At 39.3% G+C, this 18,215-nt stretch overlaps 1 protein-coding gene across 1 annotated transcript; it reads left to right on the top strand.

Moving 5' to 3' along the window:
- The first annotated feature begins 7,764 nt into the window (after positions 1-7,764).
- Positions 7,765-17,182, top strand: FAM9B (family with sequence similarity 9 member B). The gene is given in 10 exon segments (XM_032285839.1): positions 7,765-7,887; positions 8,460-8,625; positions 8,628-8,774; positions 9,265-9,385; positions 9,572-9,603; positions 11,532-11,616; positions 12,318-12,429; positions 13,768-13,866; positions 16,678-16,773; positions 16,881-17,182. Coding segments are annotated over 9 exon segments (954 nt in total). The 3' UTR covers positions 16,747-16,773; positions 16,881-17,182.
- Positions 17,183-18,215: the final 1,033 nt, after the last annotated feature.

Genomic DNA, 18,215 nt, shown 5'->3' with positions numbered 1-18,215 from the left:
TCTCTGTGGCCTGTTTAACAGATGCCAGCAGTATTTCTCAATGTCAGAAACTCATTCACACTGGATGGCTTTCTAATTGATTGTGACACACCAAGCGTGTTTATCAGAGCCCAGAGTGTTTAACGCTTTGGAAATAATAACCACGTTGCTACTACTATTTAACCTTTATACATGACTCAAGTTGTTGAAGGGTCATTCAAGACAAAAAGAGTTCCTAATCATAAAACCCAAATATTTAATATGTTATAAGGCAATTAGTTGTAATGAAGCTTCGTGGTTCCCCTACTGGGGAACTTTTGGGTATTTATAGGGTAATTTTTAAATTGTCACGATTATTGGTGGATTGCACTGCATCTTATGCAGAGTAAGGTAGTGTCCAACAAATACATTGAACAATACAGCATGACAATCCAGGTGGCGTTTTACATCCAAGTAAGTAAAAAGCTGTTCACAATTATCAGAAGCTAAAATTAAACAATTTTATGTAAAGCAGAAACATTTTCCCCACAATTTTAATATACATTAAAGATTATAACTTTTATATAGTTTGAGGATAGATCGTACACTCTTTTGTTCATGAGTTTACCAGGAGTATTTCTCCATTTTGGAAGTTCAGCTCCACAATATGCCTGCCATTCGTGGTGATTAAGTTGCCCATAGAAAGTAGCTAAAGTCAGCCTGAATTGGTAACTGCTGTATTCATGATGACTCTGTGTATATAGGCAAGAATCAGATATTTACAAAATGTTTTTAATATAGACATGTCAGAAAATTGCATATTCAAGTACATATTAGTGTCCTTTTAAATTTTACTTTTGTTAGACCATGTTTTCCATGTTGTTGAAAGTCTATATTTACAAATTTATATTATTTCTCAGTTTTCTGTAAAATGTGAGCAATGCATTTTAGGAAATCAGAAAGTAGCCAGCTTTCCAATAGATACCTATGAACTCCAAACAACATACCTCAAATGTCAAGACAGGGTTGTATTGGACAAAAGATAGACACTCAGACAGATAGAAAAAACTGAGTACACAAATGTAGTCATATAAATGTCATCAGTTGGGTTTAGACAAAGGTGCAAAGAAAAAATGGGGAAAGGACTGTCTTTTTAACAAATGATGCTAAAACAATTGAATGCTTATTTGCCAAAAAAAGTTACTTTGCCTAAACCTCACACCATATACAAAACTTAACTCAAAATGGATCACAGATCTAAATGAAACATGTAAAATTACAATGGAAAATCTTCATGACATGAGATTAGGCAAAGTTGTCTTTGTTATGACACCGAACGTATGATCTAAAGAGATAAAAGTAGTCTGCGCGCAGCGGCTCACGCTTGTAATCCCACCACTTTGGGAGGCTGAGGCGGGTAGATCATGAGGTCAGGAGTTCGAGACTAGCCTGGCCAACACAGTGAAACCCTGTCTCTACTAAAAATATAAAAATTAGCTGGGCGTGGTGGCAGGCATCTGTAATCCCAGCTACTAAGGAGGCTGAGGCAGGAGAGTCGCTTGAACCTGGGAGGTAGAGGTTGCAGTGAGCTGAGATCTTGCCACTGCACTCTACCCTCCAGCCTAGGTGATAGAGCTAGGCTTTGTCTAAATAAAATAAAATAAAATAAAACAAAATAAAATAAAATAAAGATAAAAGCAATAAATTGAACTTCACCAAAATTGAAAACTTCTGCTGCATGAAGAAATCATAAATACAGTAAAAAGGCAAGTCACCAAGTTTACAAAAATGTTTGCAAATCAAATGGTCTAGAAAATATGGAATATGGTAAAGATAAAAGAGGAGGTTATTACTGTTGATGGGAGCTTCCTAAGTCAAACAATTGTGTGTGAGCTTAATGTATGTAGGATGAAGTCTGAGATCTCCTTGGCTGAATGGGAAGCCTGTATAACAGATTGAAAGCGGGACTAGGAATGATGTTTTTAGATGATACTGATGGGTGTAGCTTTTTCTTGCATGATTGTCAAATACTTATGGAGGGGATTGAGTTCGTGTATGACCCAACCCCCTCATTTATTGCTGAGTTTACGGATGGTGACGTCTTGGTTGATAGCATTTGGCTGATTAGTGTCTGAGTGTGGTCCAGCCTCAGCCTCCTACTTCTGATACAACAGCTTCTCCATACTATCTGTGATTTAGCCCAAAACATGCCCATCACCTCTCTCTTGGCAGTATTGTTTTTAAGAGGTCTCAGCCAGGCAATGGCTATCTGGGGAGTCATTAAACCTGTTGAACTGACACTTTTTCTTCAGCATAATGCTACTATATACTGATCAGTAAGGTAGGTGATAAAAAATGATATCGTTAGCTAAATTGTGATGGAACCACAACTTTTTCCAGTTACCCTCTTGTAGTAGGTAGAATAATGGCCTCTCTAAGATGTCTAGATCCTAATTCTCAGAATCTGTGACTATGTGAGGTTACATGTCAAGAAAGAATCACTGTTGCACATGGAACCAAGGTTGCCAATCAGCCAATCTTAAATGGGGGAAATTATCCTGGATTACCTGGGTGGGTCCAATGTAATCACAGGCATCCTTAAAAGAAGCAGAAGAGGGAACCAGTGAGCTGGCAGCATGAGAATGAATAGGCAAGGTGTTGCTGGCTTTAACGATGGAAATCAGGGCTACAAGTCAAGGAGTGCAGGAAGCCTCTAAAAGCTGGAAAAGGCAAGGAACGGATTATTCTCTGGAGACTTCAGAAGGAACCTGTCCTGCTGACACCTTGGATTTTGCTCAGTGAGTTGCATTTGGGATTTCTAACAGCCAGAACAGTAAGATAATCCATCTTTATTGTTTATGAAACTCACTTGTTGTAATTTGTTACAGCAGCAGTGGGAAACTAATAGACTACTGCATTCATCAGAATTCATAGACTTCTGAAGGTTTTAGAAATACTTTTTTTGTCTCTCTTTTTCCTTTTTTCCTCTTTATTTGCTTCTTACGTAAGCAAGAAATTTGTATAGAAAAATTGGAAAACATAAATAAACAAGAAAATATTATAAAATGTATCTGAAATTCCCAGACCCAGGGACGGTGAGATGTATCATTCTAGTGCTTGCTGCTCCATGCTTCTTCCTGTGCTGATATAGAGATAAAAGGCATGCTTATTCATACATCTGCATATTTTCACCCATGCACATTAATATCTATGCACACGAATGCATGCACATGTGCACATGCCCACACACAAGCATTCACCTTTGCAAATGTGTGAGCATGCGTACACACACCAAAGTTAGGATCCTGGCCCCAGAATTGATTTTTAACAACTTTGGGTATTCAAAAAACCCACACACCCCTGATATTTTGGAGATCTGACATATTTAGGAATGTTTAGAAGAATGTGCCCTAGCTGCTGAAAGTACTTTCATAATCATTTTGATCAATGATAGCATGGATGTCCTATATGTATAGCATCTCATATGATAAACTGGGGGACAAAGAAGCGTTTATTTATATTATGCCATCTGAGTTCTATTATTTTGTAGTCATACTTGATAAAGAGCTTTTGTTGACTTCTGAGTGCCATTCTCTGTAGTAACTTATGATTGTGCAGGGCGAAAAGCACATCAGAAACCCCATCACGTTAACAAGGAATTATGGAGACCTTCAGGGATTACATAAAGACACCAATTCACTTAAAATACACAGAGCAGTGTCTGCATATAATTTAGAAAGGAGCTAGCCTCTACTACACAAATCAGGAACCTGTTTTTCTATGCTGAGAGAAAAGGTTTTTTTTTTTTTTTTTTCTTAAACTAGCAGGCCAGAATCCTGTGCCAACATCTCTCTGGGAAGCCCAGGCAATAATTTGCAATCTTGTCTTTCATTAGCATAGTGCAGAGCATTTAGGACTCATAAAAATACCACTTAGCAGAACGATGTAAGTTCAAGTACTCTGTGAGTTGTGCTTTTTCGTTATTATTTTTCTGTTTTAAAGATAAAAAGCTCCATTAATTTCAATTTTGTCAGATTCAATATGGTCGGTGTACATCGAGTACTCTATATTATACAGATACCTGCAAAACTGTTCTTGACCTTCAGATGTAGTTTAATGGGGAATATGACTTCCCAAATAACCGCAATATAAGGCAAATTTCCCATGACAGATAAAAGCTCTAAATGCATTGCAAAGAGAAAGAGTGTCTCACATATTTAAAAGCATTGGGTGAACGACTGCATTAAAGAGGAAACATTTAGGGTAGGTTTGAAATTCTGATAGGATTTGTCTGCCTAGGAAGGAACATTAATAATATCAGAAGCATGTGGGTGGGGTAAATTTTGGTTTTCCTGGAGAGAGGTCCAATAAGAGGAGAGCCATGTGACAAACCTGAAACATGTTTGAAGTCTTAATCTGGAGGTCTTTGGAGGCTGGCATTTGGAAAAAGCTAGCTTACCTTTCTTCCAATTTGGAACATTAGTGCTTTATGAAGAGCTCGACTTTCTGTCTGATATGGTTTGGCTCTGTGTCCCCACACCAGTCTCAGGTAAAATTGTAATCCTTATATTGAGGGGCCTGGTGGGAGGTGATTAGATCATGAGGGCAGACTTCTCCCTTGCTGTTCTCTTGGTAGTGACTCCTCACGAGATCTGGTTGTTTAAAAGTGTGTAGAACCTTCCCCTTCACTCTCTTCCTCCTGCTCCACCATGTGAAGAAGTTGCCTGCTTCCCCTTCACCTTCTGCCACAATTGTAACTTTCTTGGGACTTCCCCAGCCACGCTTGCTGGATAGCTTGTGGAACTGTGAGTCAATTAAACAGTTTTTGTTCATTAATTACCCAGTCTTGGTTCTTTATAGCAATTTGAAAATGGACTAATACAGTGTCCAAGCCACTCAGTAGTCTGGTACATCATTTTCCCTGACTCCCTTCCTCATGGACTAGGTCACAACATCTTTATGCCTCTGTTTTTCTCTATTTGGAGATAATAATTTCTTTTAAATTATGTTTTAATTTAATTTCCCTCTAATCTAATTCCTTAATACATTTATATTGTTTTAATAAAACAAATGCTAGTTTGCACACCAAGATAAATGAAATGTTAAACTATGATACAAATATTCTTACTAGGAAAGTATTCATATCAGAATTTATGAAAGGAATATAAAACATAGAAAATATAAAGAAAATCTCCTCTGAGATTTTGAACTTAGCCTTCTCAGATTCCTACTAACTGCATCCAGGTTTAGGCTTTCTTCTTTATACCAAAACCAAACAAACAAGAAAAGACAATATAAAAGAATGAGAGAATTTTGAAGCACTCCTAACAGCTTCAAGGAGACATTGTTGAAGTTTTATTTTAAGAACTTTGAAGAAAAGTAAAAGGAGTTTATGTTATTTAGTCTGTAGAAAAGTGGCTGAGGTATTCAGTCCAATATCATGGGCCAAGACTGAACTCTTTCTCTGAGTATGCATAGCTTCTAGGGCAGGAATTCAAAATGACCTGGAACTTGAAACAGCCTGAAACAGCTCTAAGGTGGCTTTTTGCAGTGCTGTGGGCAACAGTTGCCAGACCATAGCTCCCTTCCTTTCTTCTCAAATACAACACCATTATCCTTTAGTGCACCAGAATGGAACATTACCTTCCATGCTGTTTTCACACTGAAAGTGAAAAAGGTATCATGCGAACATGTATTTTTAAGTTATGAAGATAGTTTGAAGATCATTTAGTGCTGGCTTTCATGTTAAATAAACAAACAAAACCAGGTCAGGCACAGTGGCTCGTGCCTGTAATCCCAGAACTTTGGGAGGCTGAGGAGGGCAGATCACTTAAGGTCAAGAGTTCAAGACCAACCTGGTCAATATGGTGAAACCCCGTCTCTGCTAAAGATACAAAATTAGCCGGGTGTGGTATCGGGCACCTGTAATTCCAGCTACTCTAGAGGCTGAGGCAGGAGAATTGCTTGAACTCAGGAGGCAGAGGTTGTAGTGAGCCAAGATTGTACCCCTGCACTCTAGTCTGGGGGACAAGAGTAAAACTCCATCTGAAACAAACAAACAACAAACATCTCACACACATACACACATTCACATGCAGACATGTACACACACAGCAACAAGAAAACTTTTCTCCTATTTGCTAATGTAAGTCTTTCTAATTTTTTATTTCTTTGGGAAACTGTAGGTAGAATAGACTATAGTAACGGCCAAGGAAGTACTATAGGATGTGATGAGGGTTCATTGGTTGAAAGTGAAAGAAAATGCTCACTCTACGGCCAAGAGAGCAATTTAAGATACTATGGCTGTATACAAGACAATACATTTGTATTTGGTTTCTCCTGGATAGACAGGGTTAAAACTCTCATATCACTGTTCATTTCATTGGTTGTTTTTCTTTTCTTTTCTAGGGTTTTGGGTTTAAGTATGTTGACGCTGTGTTAAGCACAAAATGATTCATGTCAGATTGTCAGAGTAGATTGTGCCCTTCTCTTGTTCAATGTGCTCTGCCTTTAGTTTATTCATTTATTTTTTTGCATTATTTTACATTTGTGAGATATTGATTCCCAGATCCATATTTTCCTCTTCTTCATATTTTTCTGATACATATTTTTGTATCATTTTAATTCCATTCTTACATATAGCATATACTTAGGTTTTTATTTGGATCCAAGTTGGAAGTCATTTCCTTTAGAATGTGAGTTTATCTCATTCATATTTCTTGTGCAACAGATTCACTTGGCCTTAATTCTGCTCCTTTATGTTATGTTATGGTCTCTGTTTGTAGTATTTTCTTTATTTCCAACTTTTACTACAGTATTTGTATGCTTTGTGTGTGCTCTTTCTGGTCATATAGACATTCAAGGCTGTTGATTAGTTTTCCTGATGACTGCCTTTATAATTTCATAACATAATGAACCTCTGCAGCTTGATTTACCAACTCTAGGCAATATTTATTCACTCCCAACTCCAAAACAACCTTTACTCCCCATTTTAGAAGACTGGAGGTGGAAACAAGCTGAGTTAACGATAAGTATTAAGGCATTTGAGGGTGAAGGTTGTGGGATATGTCTGGAAAAGTCTGGAGCATGACGGTTTGTGGGCAAGCCTAGGCAAGCCTATGGGCAAGAAAAATAGTGAGGAAACAAAAAGGGTTATGGGCCGGGCGGGGTGGCTCACACTTGTAACCTCAGCACTTTGAGAGGCCTAGGCAGGCGGATCACCTGAGGTCAGGAGTTTGAGATCAGCCTGGCCAACATGGTGAAATCCCATCTCTACTAAAAATACAAAAAAAAAAAAAAAATTAACAGGGCATGGTGTCAGGAGCCTGTAATCTCAGCTCCTCGGGAGGTTGAGGCAGAAGAAACGCTTCAACCCGGAAGGCAGAGGTTGCAGTGAGCCGAGATTGCACCACTGCACTCCAGCCTGGGCAATAGAGGAAGACTCAGTCTCAAAAACAGAAATCATAAAAGCGCAATCCATTGACGAAAAGGATGTAACTGGGCATGTTGGAAGCACAAAGGGCATGGAAAGGAGCCTGGGCAACACCCGTAGGGCAATGGCCATTCCAGCCAAAGGGGCAGGGGTGGCTGGAACGAGCCCAGGGACGAGATCCTAGGAGGCCTCGTCCACTTGGCCTCCATCCGGAGTCCTTGCATCCCACCCCAAGAGGAGGAGCCAGAAGATTGTGGGGACGGAGGCCCCAAAGAGCCACACCCACTCCAGTCCACAGTAACCTATGGTCGGTCCCTTAGGGGGAAGGAGAGGCGTGGCAGCAGGGGTTTGGCGCTACGCAGTCCTTCACTCGCATGCGCACTGAGCTGACCAATCAGCGAGGAGCGCGGGAAGCCAGGTCGGGTCTCTTTCCAATAGAGTCTTGTGGTGCCAGCGTCTGTAGGTTCTGTGAAGGAGACATATCAGGGGTCCCTCAGGTGACACGCTTGAGGCGGCGAGGTGGGAAGGCGGGCACGAGACCCTCTGGGAACCAGGGTGTGAAGAGCTGGGTGCCGGCTGACCTGTGAGGAAATGGTCCTGAGGTCCTCACCTGGGGCCTGGGTCAGGGCGAGGCACTGAGGGTAGACCGGGGTGAGCTGGAGCAGGGAGGGAGTTGGAGCCACCTGGGTAACCCCCCAGGACCCAGAGTGTCCTGGGGGCTTCTGTAGGTGTGCAGGGGGGAGGGGCTGACGGTGGGAGGGGGAGTGGGGCGGGCCGGGGGCGTTGTGGGGGACAGTTTGAGTGGGTCCCCCCTGCCCAACATCCTGTCAGGACAGGACACTTCAGGTCACTGGGGATGCCCTGTGCATCCAGGAGGGCGAGTGGCAGTGAAGCCCCTGACATTCCTCTGGAGATGGCTAGGGAGACCCTGTGTCACTCTGCGGCCCTCCCAGCCAGTCAGGGTCTCTTGGGGATCCAGGGGCAAGGCTGAACTCTGTCCCAAAGGCGCGGGGAGGATCCTGCAGAGGCCGTTGAGTTCAGGTGTGTGAGGCAGCTGTGAACTCTGCAGCCACCCCGGGGGACGGGCTGGACGAGCCAGGACGGGAGGGGACACTGGCATCTTCTCCGTCCCCTCCTGCTCCCACAGGAGACTCGGGGAGGGTCAGCCCCACCCATCTTGAACTCGCGGTCCCGATGGCTTTCCTTTTCGACGCCTCTTTTCCTTAGCTTCCTTAGTTGTCTTTGCGCTCATCAGGTTCAGGGGTCGCCTGTAGCTTCCCAGGACGGTCAGCCATGGCACCCGTCAGCAGGAAGCGCAGCAGGAGGGCTGCCAAGGCCCAGTTGAAGGTTCAAGTTATGGCCGCCCACGAGAAGGAGCATGCAGGTAAACACAGCCCAAGCGGACCCGGAAGAAGGCGCACACCCGAGGACAGTCTGTCTCCTTTCTGCGCGGGGGTCACATGGGTAGCCCGAGGTCCCCCGGCCCTTCGTGGCTTTGGAGTCCACCGTGCAAGTGCTAAGACGCCCCAGGTTTTCAAAGCAGGCTCAAGGCCCTTAGGCTTCCGGTCGGAGGCTTCCCCTCATAGCAGGGTTAAAGATGATCTCAAACCAGCTCTTCTGCATGGCTGCGAAGTCTGACCTGTAGTGGTCCAAGGGGTCTGGCCTCTAGTGCCCTGTTTACTGGGACTTGAACCCGAAGGGCTTCCAAAAATGTCACCATAAAATGGTCAGGAGCCGGTGATTCCATGTATAGCTCTGCTTTAAAGCTTTAATTGGCAGAGAGCCAAAAAAGTCCGCAAATAGTACATTTCTCCGTGAAAAATGTCCACAATACCGTCTTCCTCTAAAAATTTGTCTTTTTTATTTTAATGCAGGAAAGGATCCAATAAACGATGAGCGTGAGGAGAGAAATCCTTTTGCAGAAACAGGGGAGGAAGATGTAACTACTGGGCATGGCGAAATAGAACCTTTTGCTGAAACAGATGAACACAAGGGGTAAAGTGTTAAGTCACTGTTGCCTGTCGGATAGTCTTTTAGGAAAAGTCAGCTTTGGATCATGTTATCACTTTTCTAGTCTATGCAGAACATTTCACGTAAGACAATTTTTCCCAACAAACATGGCATTTTGTGTAGTCCTATGTTAAAATTTTGATGTAACTTTTTTTTTTTTTTTTTTTATAGGGTTGATACCAAGAAGCCAGAAGATACTGCAGGTACGCTTTAGGAAGTATCTGTAGTTTATGAAAATTGTTTTCAACCATACAACTGTTACAGCAGGTTATATGAATTAGTGGACAACAAGACTGTCTTAAATGCCTTCTTCTCATATGTAGCATTTAACATAAGTATTTACCTTAATCTGTTTGATAAATTTTTCTTACCTTTTTGATTGTTGGTGTGGAATGTGAGAATGCTTCTAACAATGGTGAAGCGAGAGGGATGGCTTTTCTTTCTTACACATGGAAATTTAATTGTTTGGGGGATTTTAGAGGCCATTGGAGGAGAAACAGGTCTATTCAATCCTTTTGGTGTACGCAGATTAAGTAATATATCAGTTTTTTTTCAATTTTTTACTTTAGGTTTGGGGGTACATGTGCAGGTTTGTTACATAGATACATTGCATGTCACAGGGGTTTGCTATACAGATTATTTTGTCACCCAGATTATAAGCATAGTACCTGATGGGTGGTTTTCATCCTCACCTTCCTCCTAGCCTCCACCCTCAAGTAGGCCCAGGTGTCTGTTGTTCCCCTCTTCCTGTCCCTATGTACCCAGAGTTTTTAATATGAGTTTTTCATCTTCCTAATTCAGCTATTCTGTTGTCACAGCTTTCTGATTTTGTTGTCTTTAAAGTACAAGAGAAAACTGAATTCTCTAAAATGATTTTCTATTATTATTCCAGCAATAAACTGTGTAGTAGAAAAGGAAAGACAACTTCTACCCAGTGAGAAACATGTCATTGGATCCAAAAACTTGTAAATTTTGTATTGCCATGTGACATATTAGTTGCACTGTTATAGGACCATATTTTCAAAAATGTTTGAGAAAATTTCTGTAGAGACAGTGGGGACAATACTCTTATTTTTGAAAAGCTCAATTCAGTTTTCAGCTTTTCTATAGTGATAATTCATACAAGCAGAATATTTGAAAAGCTTTGCTCACTTGGTGGTGACAAAGTGTTGGTTTTGTGAGTTGCCTAATACATTGAGTGTGTTATAGATCGATACCGTATTTGAAAAATATTTGTATTATGGTGCAGATATTTTATGATTGCTGAAAACTATTCTTAGTGCTTGATGGTAGATCTCTTATGCAAAATCGTGTTTAGGAAAGCATTCCTTGCAGTATTACAGTTTTCTGAAACACAACACTATGGACAAAAATGTCATATAAAAACTCCAAGAAAGTATTTCAAAAGTGTTTTTGAATGTATTTCTTTATTTAAACCTACATTTTCATACCCATGGATGTTGCTTCTTTTATTAAAATACAGTTAATAGCATAAATCAGTAGATTGCTTAAAAATACTTTTCTTATTGCGTATTAACTTATTTCTACCATTTTGGTGGTCTTATTAAATAAGATACTTTTTCGTGTGCTTTACATAATCAGTTGTGACAGTATTTCATGGAACCATGTCCCTTGATTGTAGGACATTTTATAAATGTAGAAATTAAAGTCTATGCTTATAACCCTTTCTGCACACTTAAAAAACAGAAACTTTTAATTACTTGCTTTTTCATCATCTGACAATTAAGTGATTTGCAGTTATACCAATTGGAATTGCAATACTAATATTAATGCCTGAAAGATTTTACAGAAAATGAGTAAATCTTGCTTTTTGAAATGATCTTTGCTTTATATATTTTAAATATCCTTCTGATATTGCTGAACCATAATGTCCCATATTGATGTCAATATATGCAAATAAACTACTTGTCAACATTAACATAGTGCATTTTCATTTACTATCTAGCTGGCATTAGCGAGGATCTTGCTGCAAAAAGAAAAAGGACTGAAATGGATACAGAGGCTCGCCGCAAAGCAAAGAAAAAAAGTAAACGTGCTTTGAGGAAAAAACAACTTATAAAGTATGTTGGCTTTTTTGCATAATGATATTTATATTATTTCTTTGTATTCATTGGTGCAAATAATTTCAAAAATCATCCTGTACATATTTTCGTCTCTAGTGAACAACATATTTTACTTGACTGTTCCCTAAGCAAGTAAGTTTCTTTAGTTCTATAACCTCGGTTTAACAGAATTGAGAGATATTACCCAGAAGCCAATGAAGATGACCTCTTTTTGCCTTCCAGATAAAAAGAGTCTGCCTATAAAATTAATTTTTATCCATTTCTAGAAGTATGGAAGCTGAATAAAAGATAAATGTCCTCAATGCTTAGTCTGTACATCCTTAACGATACTCAATTATGTAGAAAGGGATAAACTTATGTTGTAAATAAGTTATCTATTTTAGTTAAATTGTTTCACTATTTCTTTTACAAAATCATTGTTGTGCCAAAGTGGAGAAATAGTTAAGTATTTCTTTTGGGAAATCTTACAGGATGATTGGCTATGATATTCTTGAACCTACTTATGAGAACCCATATGTTGTTCAGTAAGAGGAAATGAAAAGTAAACTGCTCTTAGAGAAAATGATTATTTCTGAGAGATTTATACTGCAGTAAACCCTCCTTTGTCTTTGGCACGTAAAGAATGTAAGACAGCTGCTGTAGTAGTCAGTTAGGAAGGAATCCCTTCAGATTGAGAGCAACTCATTTCACCTTTCCCCCCAAACAAGATTTCAGCTGCTATTACTCCCTTGCTACTTTACAGTATAAATTATCACAAGTCAGTTTGGGTTTGAATAGGATTAATTTTTCATCTCTTTATGACATATGACCATGTTACTTACTATGTGTTACAGGCAGAAACGTGATTATAAACATTCTCTGAAGTTGCTGAATGTCCTTGATGAATGCATCGCAGATGAGCAGAAACATGAAGAAGAAGAAGAGGGAGAAGAAGAAGAACTGATTGTTGGTATCAGGCTTAGCTTTATGATTAACCTATTGTATCAATGTCTCTGGTAGTATTAATTCATGCAGACATCCAGCAAAGAAGGAAGAGAGCATGAGCCCAGAGAGGGGGGCCCGTTAGTGGACTCATGGACTAGGGGAACATAATTGCCATGCAGCGTTAGGGGTCAAACTGAAGTCAGTGTCATAGCGATTAAGAAGTTAAAGCAAGCCCAATTGGCATATTTGTGTAAGAACACCTGTAGGGTTGGAATTTTTGGGGTTGGAGTGTAGCTGAGCGTGTTGATCTAGGGAGAGTTGGGCAGCGCATAGATACAGGGATGGGGTTGCGATGACTGGCTGTGGTCATCACAACCAGTGATGGAATTTCAGCTGGGACTGAGTTACCTGATCACATGGGGGTGGGCAATGGTCAGTGAAAAGTACTCCATTCAGTGGGTGTCAGGTCCCAACAGACTTTTGAGCTGTAGTACTGAAGTGAGTGACCCACAATGGCAGGGAGGTAGTGGCTGTATGTTGGGAAGATGGAGAAACAGCTGAATGTGGTGGTCAAGGTCTGAGACTCTGCAGCTACACTGCTTGGGATCCAAGTCCAGTTTGGCTATTGCTAGCTCGGAAATCATGGGCAAATTATTTATCTCTGTGCCTCAGTTTCCTTATCTACTAAAGGAGACATGGTAAGAGTACCTACCTCAGAGTTGTTTGGAGGATTAAAGGGTTCCTATGTAACAGGTTTATTTAAATTTTTCAGGATGTGATCTGACCCATGGTTGCTCTTCATTGTTGCTATTATTAATATTACGTAGGTGTTGAAGTCATTGGGAATGACAAAATCTAGGAGGATGACTGTGCGAGTGAGCGCTACGTGGAGGAGAGGAGAACACTGTAATTGGTAGTTGGAGACTAGGTGAAGGTGTAGAAAGGCAGTCATTATTGGATGGTTCATCTATGTGCATATTGAAATGACCAAAATTTAATACATGTTTAAAATCTTAGAATATTTCTTAATTTCTGTGTAGATCTTACCTATCTATGGTCAACAAATTATAGGAAGGTTCATCAAATAGTCTTCATCTGAAATAAAGAATTAGGACATACGTGTTGAATATGTATAAGAAAGAAAATTTTTTACTCAATGACGGATAAAAAAGGTTATTGCATCATTTTAGCATGTGATTGGTGAATGCAGTTGTTTCAAATTCGTCCTAAGTGTTGTCTAAAAGAAAGTGTTCAGAAATATTGATTTAAAGAGTATTCCTTTAAAGTTAATGCAGAATTATGTTTTGTAAGTATTAAAATTTGCCCAATTTTTACCACTATTTTGTTTTGTAATTCTAGAAAATATTTCAAGAACAACAGAAGAGGTGGTACCGATATAGAAGTCTTAGGAGAGAGAGACTGACAGCGATGAAGCTGCTACGTGAGCAATTCATAAAGGTTTGTTCTATTTGGTAACATAATAGACTATAAAATACAACGTGCATAATAGAAGACAGTCTGCTTCTTTCTGAATGTATGGAAAGACATTTTAGTTATACATTTTAAATTACTCACCATTTTCACATTGAATGTATTATTCCAGATTTAATATAATTGGTAAATGTGTTTTTAGGATTCATGAATAGTTTTGTGGGAGTTATTTAGAACAGGAAAAGGTAAATTGGAAATTTTACCTAGAAATGTACATCTTACGTATATAATTGATACTTTACTAACACATTAACCTATTTATGCAGGAGTTTGCAATTTTTTTGTGTGTGTGAAAAATCAGACCCTGGCTATGACCTTTGAACAGTAGGATATACATGATTCCCACAAGCTTAGAATTGCAATAATGGAACACTAGACATAAATGGGTTTTAATGAAGATTTTATTTTCAGTTTTCAGGACATCAGCAACAAATCTATGGTGAAAGGCAGGAAGTCCATAAATCCTTTCTGGATGTATTTTATATTTGTGTTGTTTTAACAGTTTTAGATAAATAGGAAGTAGGCAAGTGTAACTACTGAGTGTCTCTTTTGTTTCCTGCTGTAATACAGGAGTGTTTTATGGCATATTCACTTTCAAAATTATCAGTGACTAGTAATGGTTTTACATGACAATTTGCAATCGTAAGAGATGGTTCAGATGTATAACAGAATGGGAAAGCCAGCAGATTATTAACAAGCTGTGAATTCGGGATTATCGGCTGCTGGACAGCACATTGGCAAATTGCCATCAGACAATGACCTCTTCTTCATGTAGATGTATATAATTTAGGAAACAATGCAATTATTTTTAGGGCAGTAAGGTATTCTTTTTAATAACCTTGTGAAAATACACGTTCATATGTCACTCTTCTACACTAACTGAGATGTGTTAAATAAACTGGGAAAATAGTTTGAAAATAACCTTTTCGAGCAACTTGAGGATGATCTATACAAAGTTAATTAAAGAGAAGTCACAAGTAGAGAACTTGTTGCTACAATGTTCCCCAGAAACCATTTATTAATTGGTATGAACATGAAACTAGAAGTTTTCCTGTCAACATTAATGCCACATGTTACCACTTAGGGTAGGACCTTTGCTATCATCTTGGACTCTTCTGAGTCCATTATCCTTCCCATCCAGTTATCACCAGGCAAGTTTCACCTCTGCAATGGTCCTTTAATTTCTATCTTTAAATTCCCACTGAGGCTGCGCTAGTTCAAGACCTCATTCTTCCTTGCTCATACTATTTAATTTAATTATTTAATTTATTTATGCATTTTGAGATGGAGTTTAGTGAAACTCCATCTTGTTTCACTAAACAAGATGGAGTTTCATCTTGTTGCCCAGGCTGGAGTGCAATGGCGCGATCTTGGCTCACAGCAACCTCCACCTCCCTGGTTCAAACGACTCTCCTGTTTCAGCCTTGCTCGTACTATTAAACTCTTTTATGAGTTCTCTCTTCTCTTCCAAGCCGTCCTTCATTGATCCCCAATACTATCTTCCTAAAACCCTTCCCTTCCTAAAATACTTCCTAGCCCTTCCCTCTTCCCTACGTGTCAGTGGTACCCACGTCTCAGTTCTTAGATATTCAGAGACTCTCCCCTTAGTCTAAGAGGGGATTCATGATCCCCTCTTAGTCTTGTTTTGCTGCCCTCTGTTTTTGCTCCCGCCTCTCCAGGTTGACAGCCTTCCCTGAAGGAACTCACCGTTACTCCCATGCTTTGCTCATGCTCTTCCCTCGCAATGCTTTTAAAATCGGTTTTTTTTTTTTTTCTTTTTGACCAATTGAAAGCTTTTGCCAGCTAAGTCCACATCGGTCTCCATCTTTGGCTACATGTCTGAGTGAGTCGCCCTTCCATAGCAGTTACACAATTGTTGTATTACTTTTTTTTTTTTTTTTTTTGAGACGGAGTTTCGCTCTTGTTACCCAGGCTGGAGCGCGATCTCGGCTCACCGCAACCTCCGCCTCCTGGGTTCAGGCAATTCTTCTGCCTCAGCCTCCTGAGTAGCTGGGATTACAGGCACCTGTCACCATGCCCAGCTAATTTTTTGTATTTTTAGTAGAGACGGGGGGGTCTCACCATGTAGACCAAGATGGTCTTGATCTCTTGACCTCGTGATCCACCCGCCTCGGCCTCCCAAAGTGCTGGGATTACAGGCTTGAGCCACCGCGCCCGGCCTTTTTTTTTTTAAATTCGTGCATTTGCTCATGTCACAGGAATATGGAAGAGATTGTGTATTCATTTTTTTTTTTTTTACTTCTTCCTCAGCATTAACATACAAATTTTAGGGAGCAGGGACTGTTGAACTATGTTTGAGTAAAGAGTATACACTTCAAAAATAGTTACATTTTCTCTAACTTGATGAGGTCATATCACCAACCATTTATCCCTTCAATGGAAATCACATTCCGTAGACTATTGCTGATAATACATGGGTCACTACCTGCTCAAAAAATATAACATTTCATGATACAAGACTGCCAGTCGTTTTCTGTCTTTACTTCATCTTGACCTTAAGAAGTTCTTCAACCCATTTTATTCAAGCAAAGTACATGACTGTTGGACCTACTAAAATAATATGTCACTGAAATCTGGCATTAAAAATTTTAAGTGGGTATTTGGAGCTCCATGTATGGACTACAGTTTTTTCAATTTGAAATAAATAACCAACATCCTTTGGATATTATAATCTGTTTCCTTTTGACATTTAATTAATCCTGTTTAATGCTAGATGTAAAGTGGTGGTTTGTCAGTGAACTAGACTTTTTGTTTTAGGTTATCAAGAAGTTTGAAGACTATTGTCGTGAAGTTTTTTCTGATGAAGACAGTGAATTTGATAACTAGTCATGTTTTTAAATTTTGTCAGAGACTGTAAGTAGTGCATATTTAATCTTAAAATCTCAGGATTGATGTAAGCACTGGAATATTTTATTTGCAGAAATGTGTATCACAGTTACTTAATTTTTTTCTTGAAACAGCTGTAGGAAGAGTTGGCCCTTAGTTGTCTCTCCAACCTCAGTTATGCAGATGACTGAAGAAGGAACTTGAACCTGTTACATGATACAAGCATAATTTGAACTACACTAAACCACATGACAATGTTTTGATAATTCTTGTGTAAATCAGTTTATCTTCTCTATCATTTTTCTGTTTGTTAAATGCCAGACCTTGTTTCTATGATCTGTTGAATGAACCCTAGACACTTCTGTGAGAAAGCAGCAATTGCACAGTTACGTACATGGTCAATTAAATTTTAACATTAAAGATCATTTAAATTTCAGTTTGGTCTCTGTGGATCTGTCTCAGTTCCAAATATGCAGAAAGCACAGTCATAGAAAAGTACATTTTTCTCTAATAAAAGAAAACAAAACCTCCACTGGATGCGGTAGCTCATGCCTGTAATCCTAGCTCTTTGGGAGGCCGAGGCAGGTGGATCACTAGAGGTCAGGAGTTTGAGACCAGCCTGGACAACATGGTGAAGCCACATCTCTACTAAAAATACAAAAAAAAACCAGGTGTGGTGGCACGCAACTCTAGTCCCAGCTACTCAGGAGGCTGAGGCAGGAGGATCTCTTGAACCTGGGAGACAGAGGTTGCAGTGAGCCGAGGTTGCAGTGAGCCAAGTTTGCGATACTGCACTCCAGCCTGGGGGACAGAGCACGACTCTGTCTCAAAAAAAAAAAAAAAAAAAAAAAAAGAAGATGATGACAAAACCAATCTTACTGTGTATTCTTTTGTATTTGCTAATTATAGTAAAGAGATAATTCCAATGAAAGTAGGACTTCAAAAAATAGATATACTCAAAATTATTAAAAGTACCTTACTGTCTGTGTTCTTGAAAAAATTATACAACTGTAAATGATTAAGGCAACTGAGGAAGATATGTTAATATCAGTGCTGAGCCACTGGTTTGTGGGTCAGTCATTTCCATAAAGACATCAAAATGCCATTTAGTTTGTTTTGGTCCACCATTCAATGATACCTCCCCTTAGTATTGAATGAAAGTAGTTTGTTAACATTTATGTATGCTTACAAATATTTCACATCTGTGGCAAGGTAAATTATGTAGAGTGCTTTCTTTTTCCAGTTTAATATTTGTGGATTATTTGGAAGTGTATACATGCATCTGAAAACTCTAAACACCTACCTTTCCTTTTTTAATGTGCAGTGTTCACATGTAACAACATATAACAACATGTAATAACATGTTAAAATGTTTTGCCTGTAACAACATGTTAAAAAGATGTACATGTTTTTACATGTAAAAGAATTTTTACACAACATGTTAAAAAAAGAAATGTTCATTTGCAAAC

Source organism: Sapajus apella, unplaced genomic scaffold (assembly GCF_009761245.1).
Source record: "Sapajus apella isolate SASKATOON/1434 unplaced genomic scaffold, GSC_monkey_1.0 scaffold17, whole genome shotgun sequence".
NCBI lineage: Eukaryota > Metazoa > Chordata > Mammalia > Primates > Cebidae > Sapajus > Sapajus apella.
This window is presented reverse-complemented; position numbering and strand designations above follow the sequence as displayed.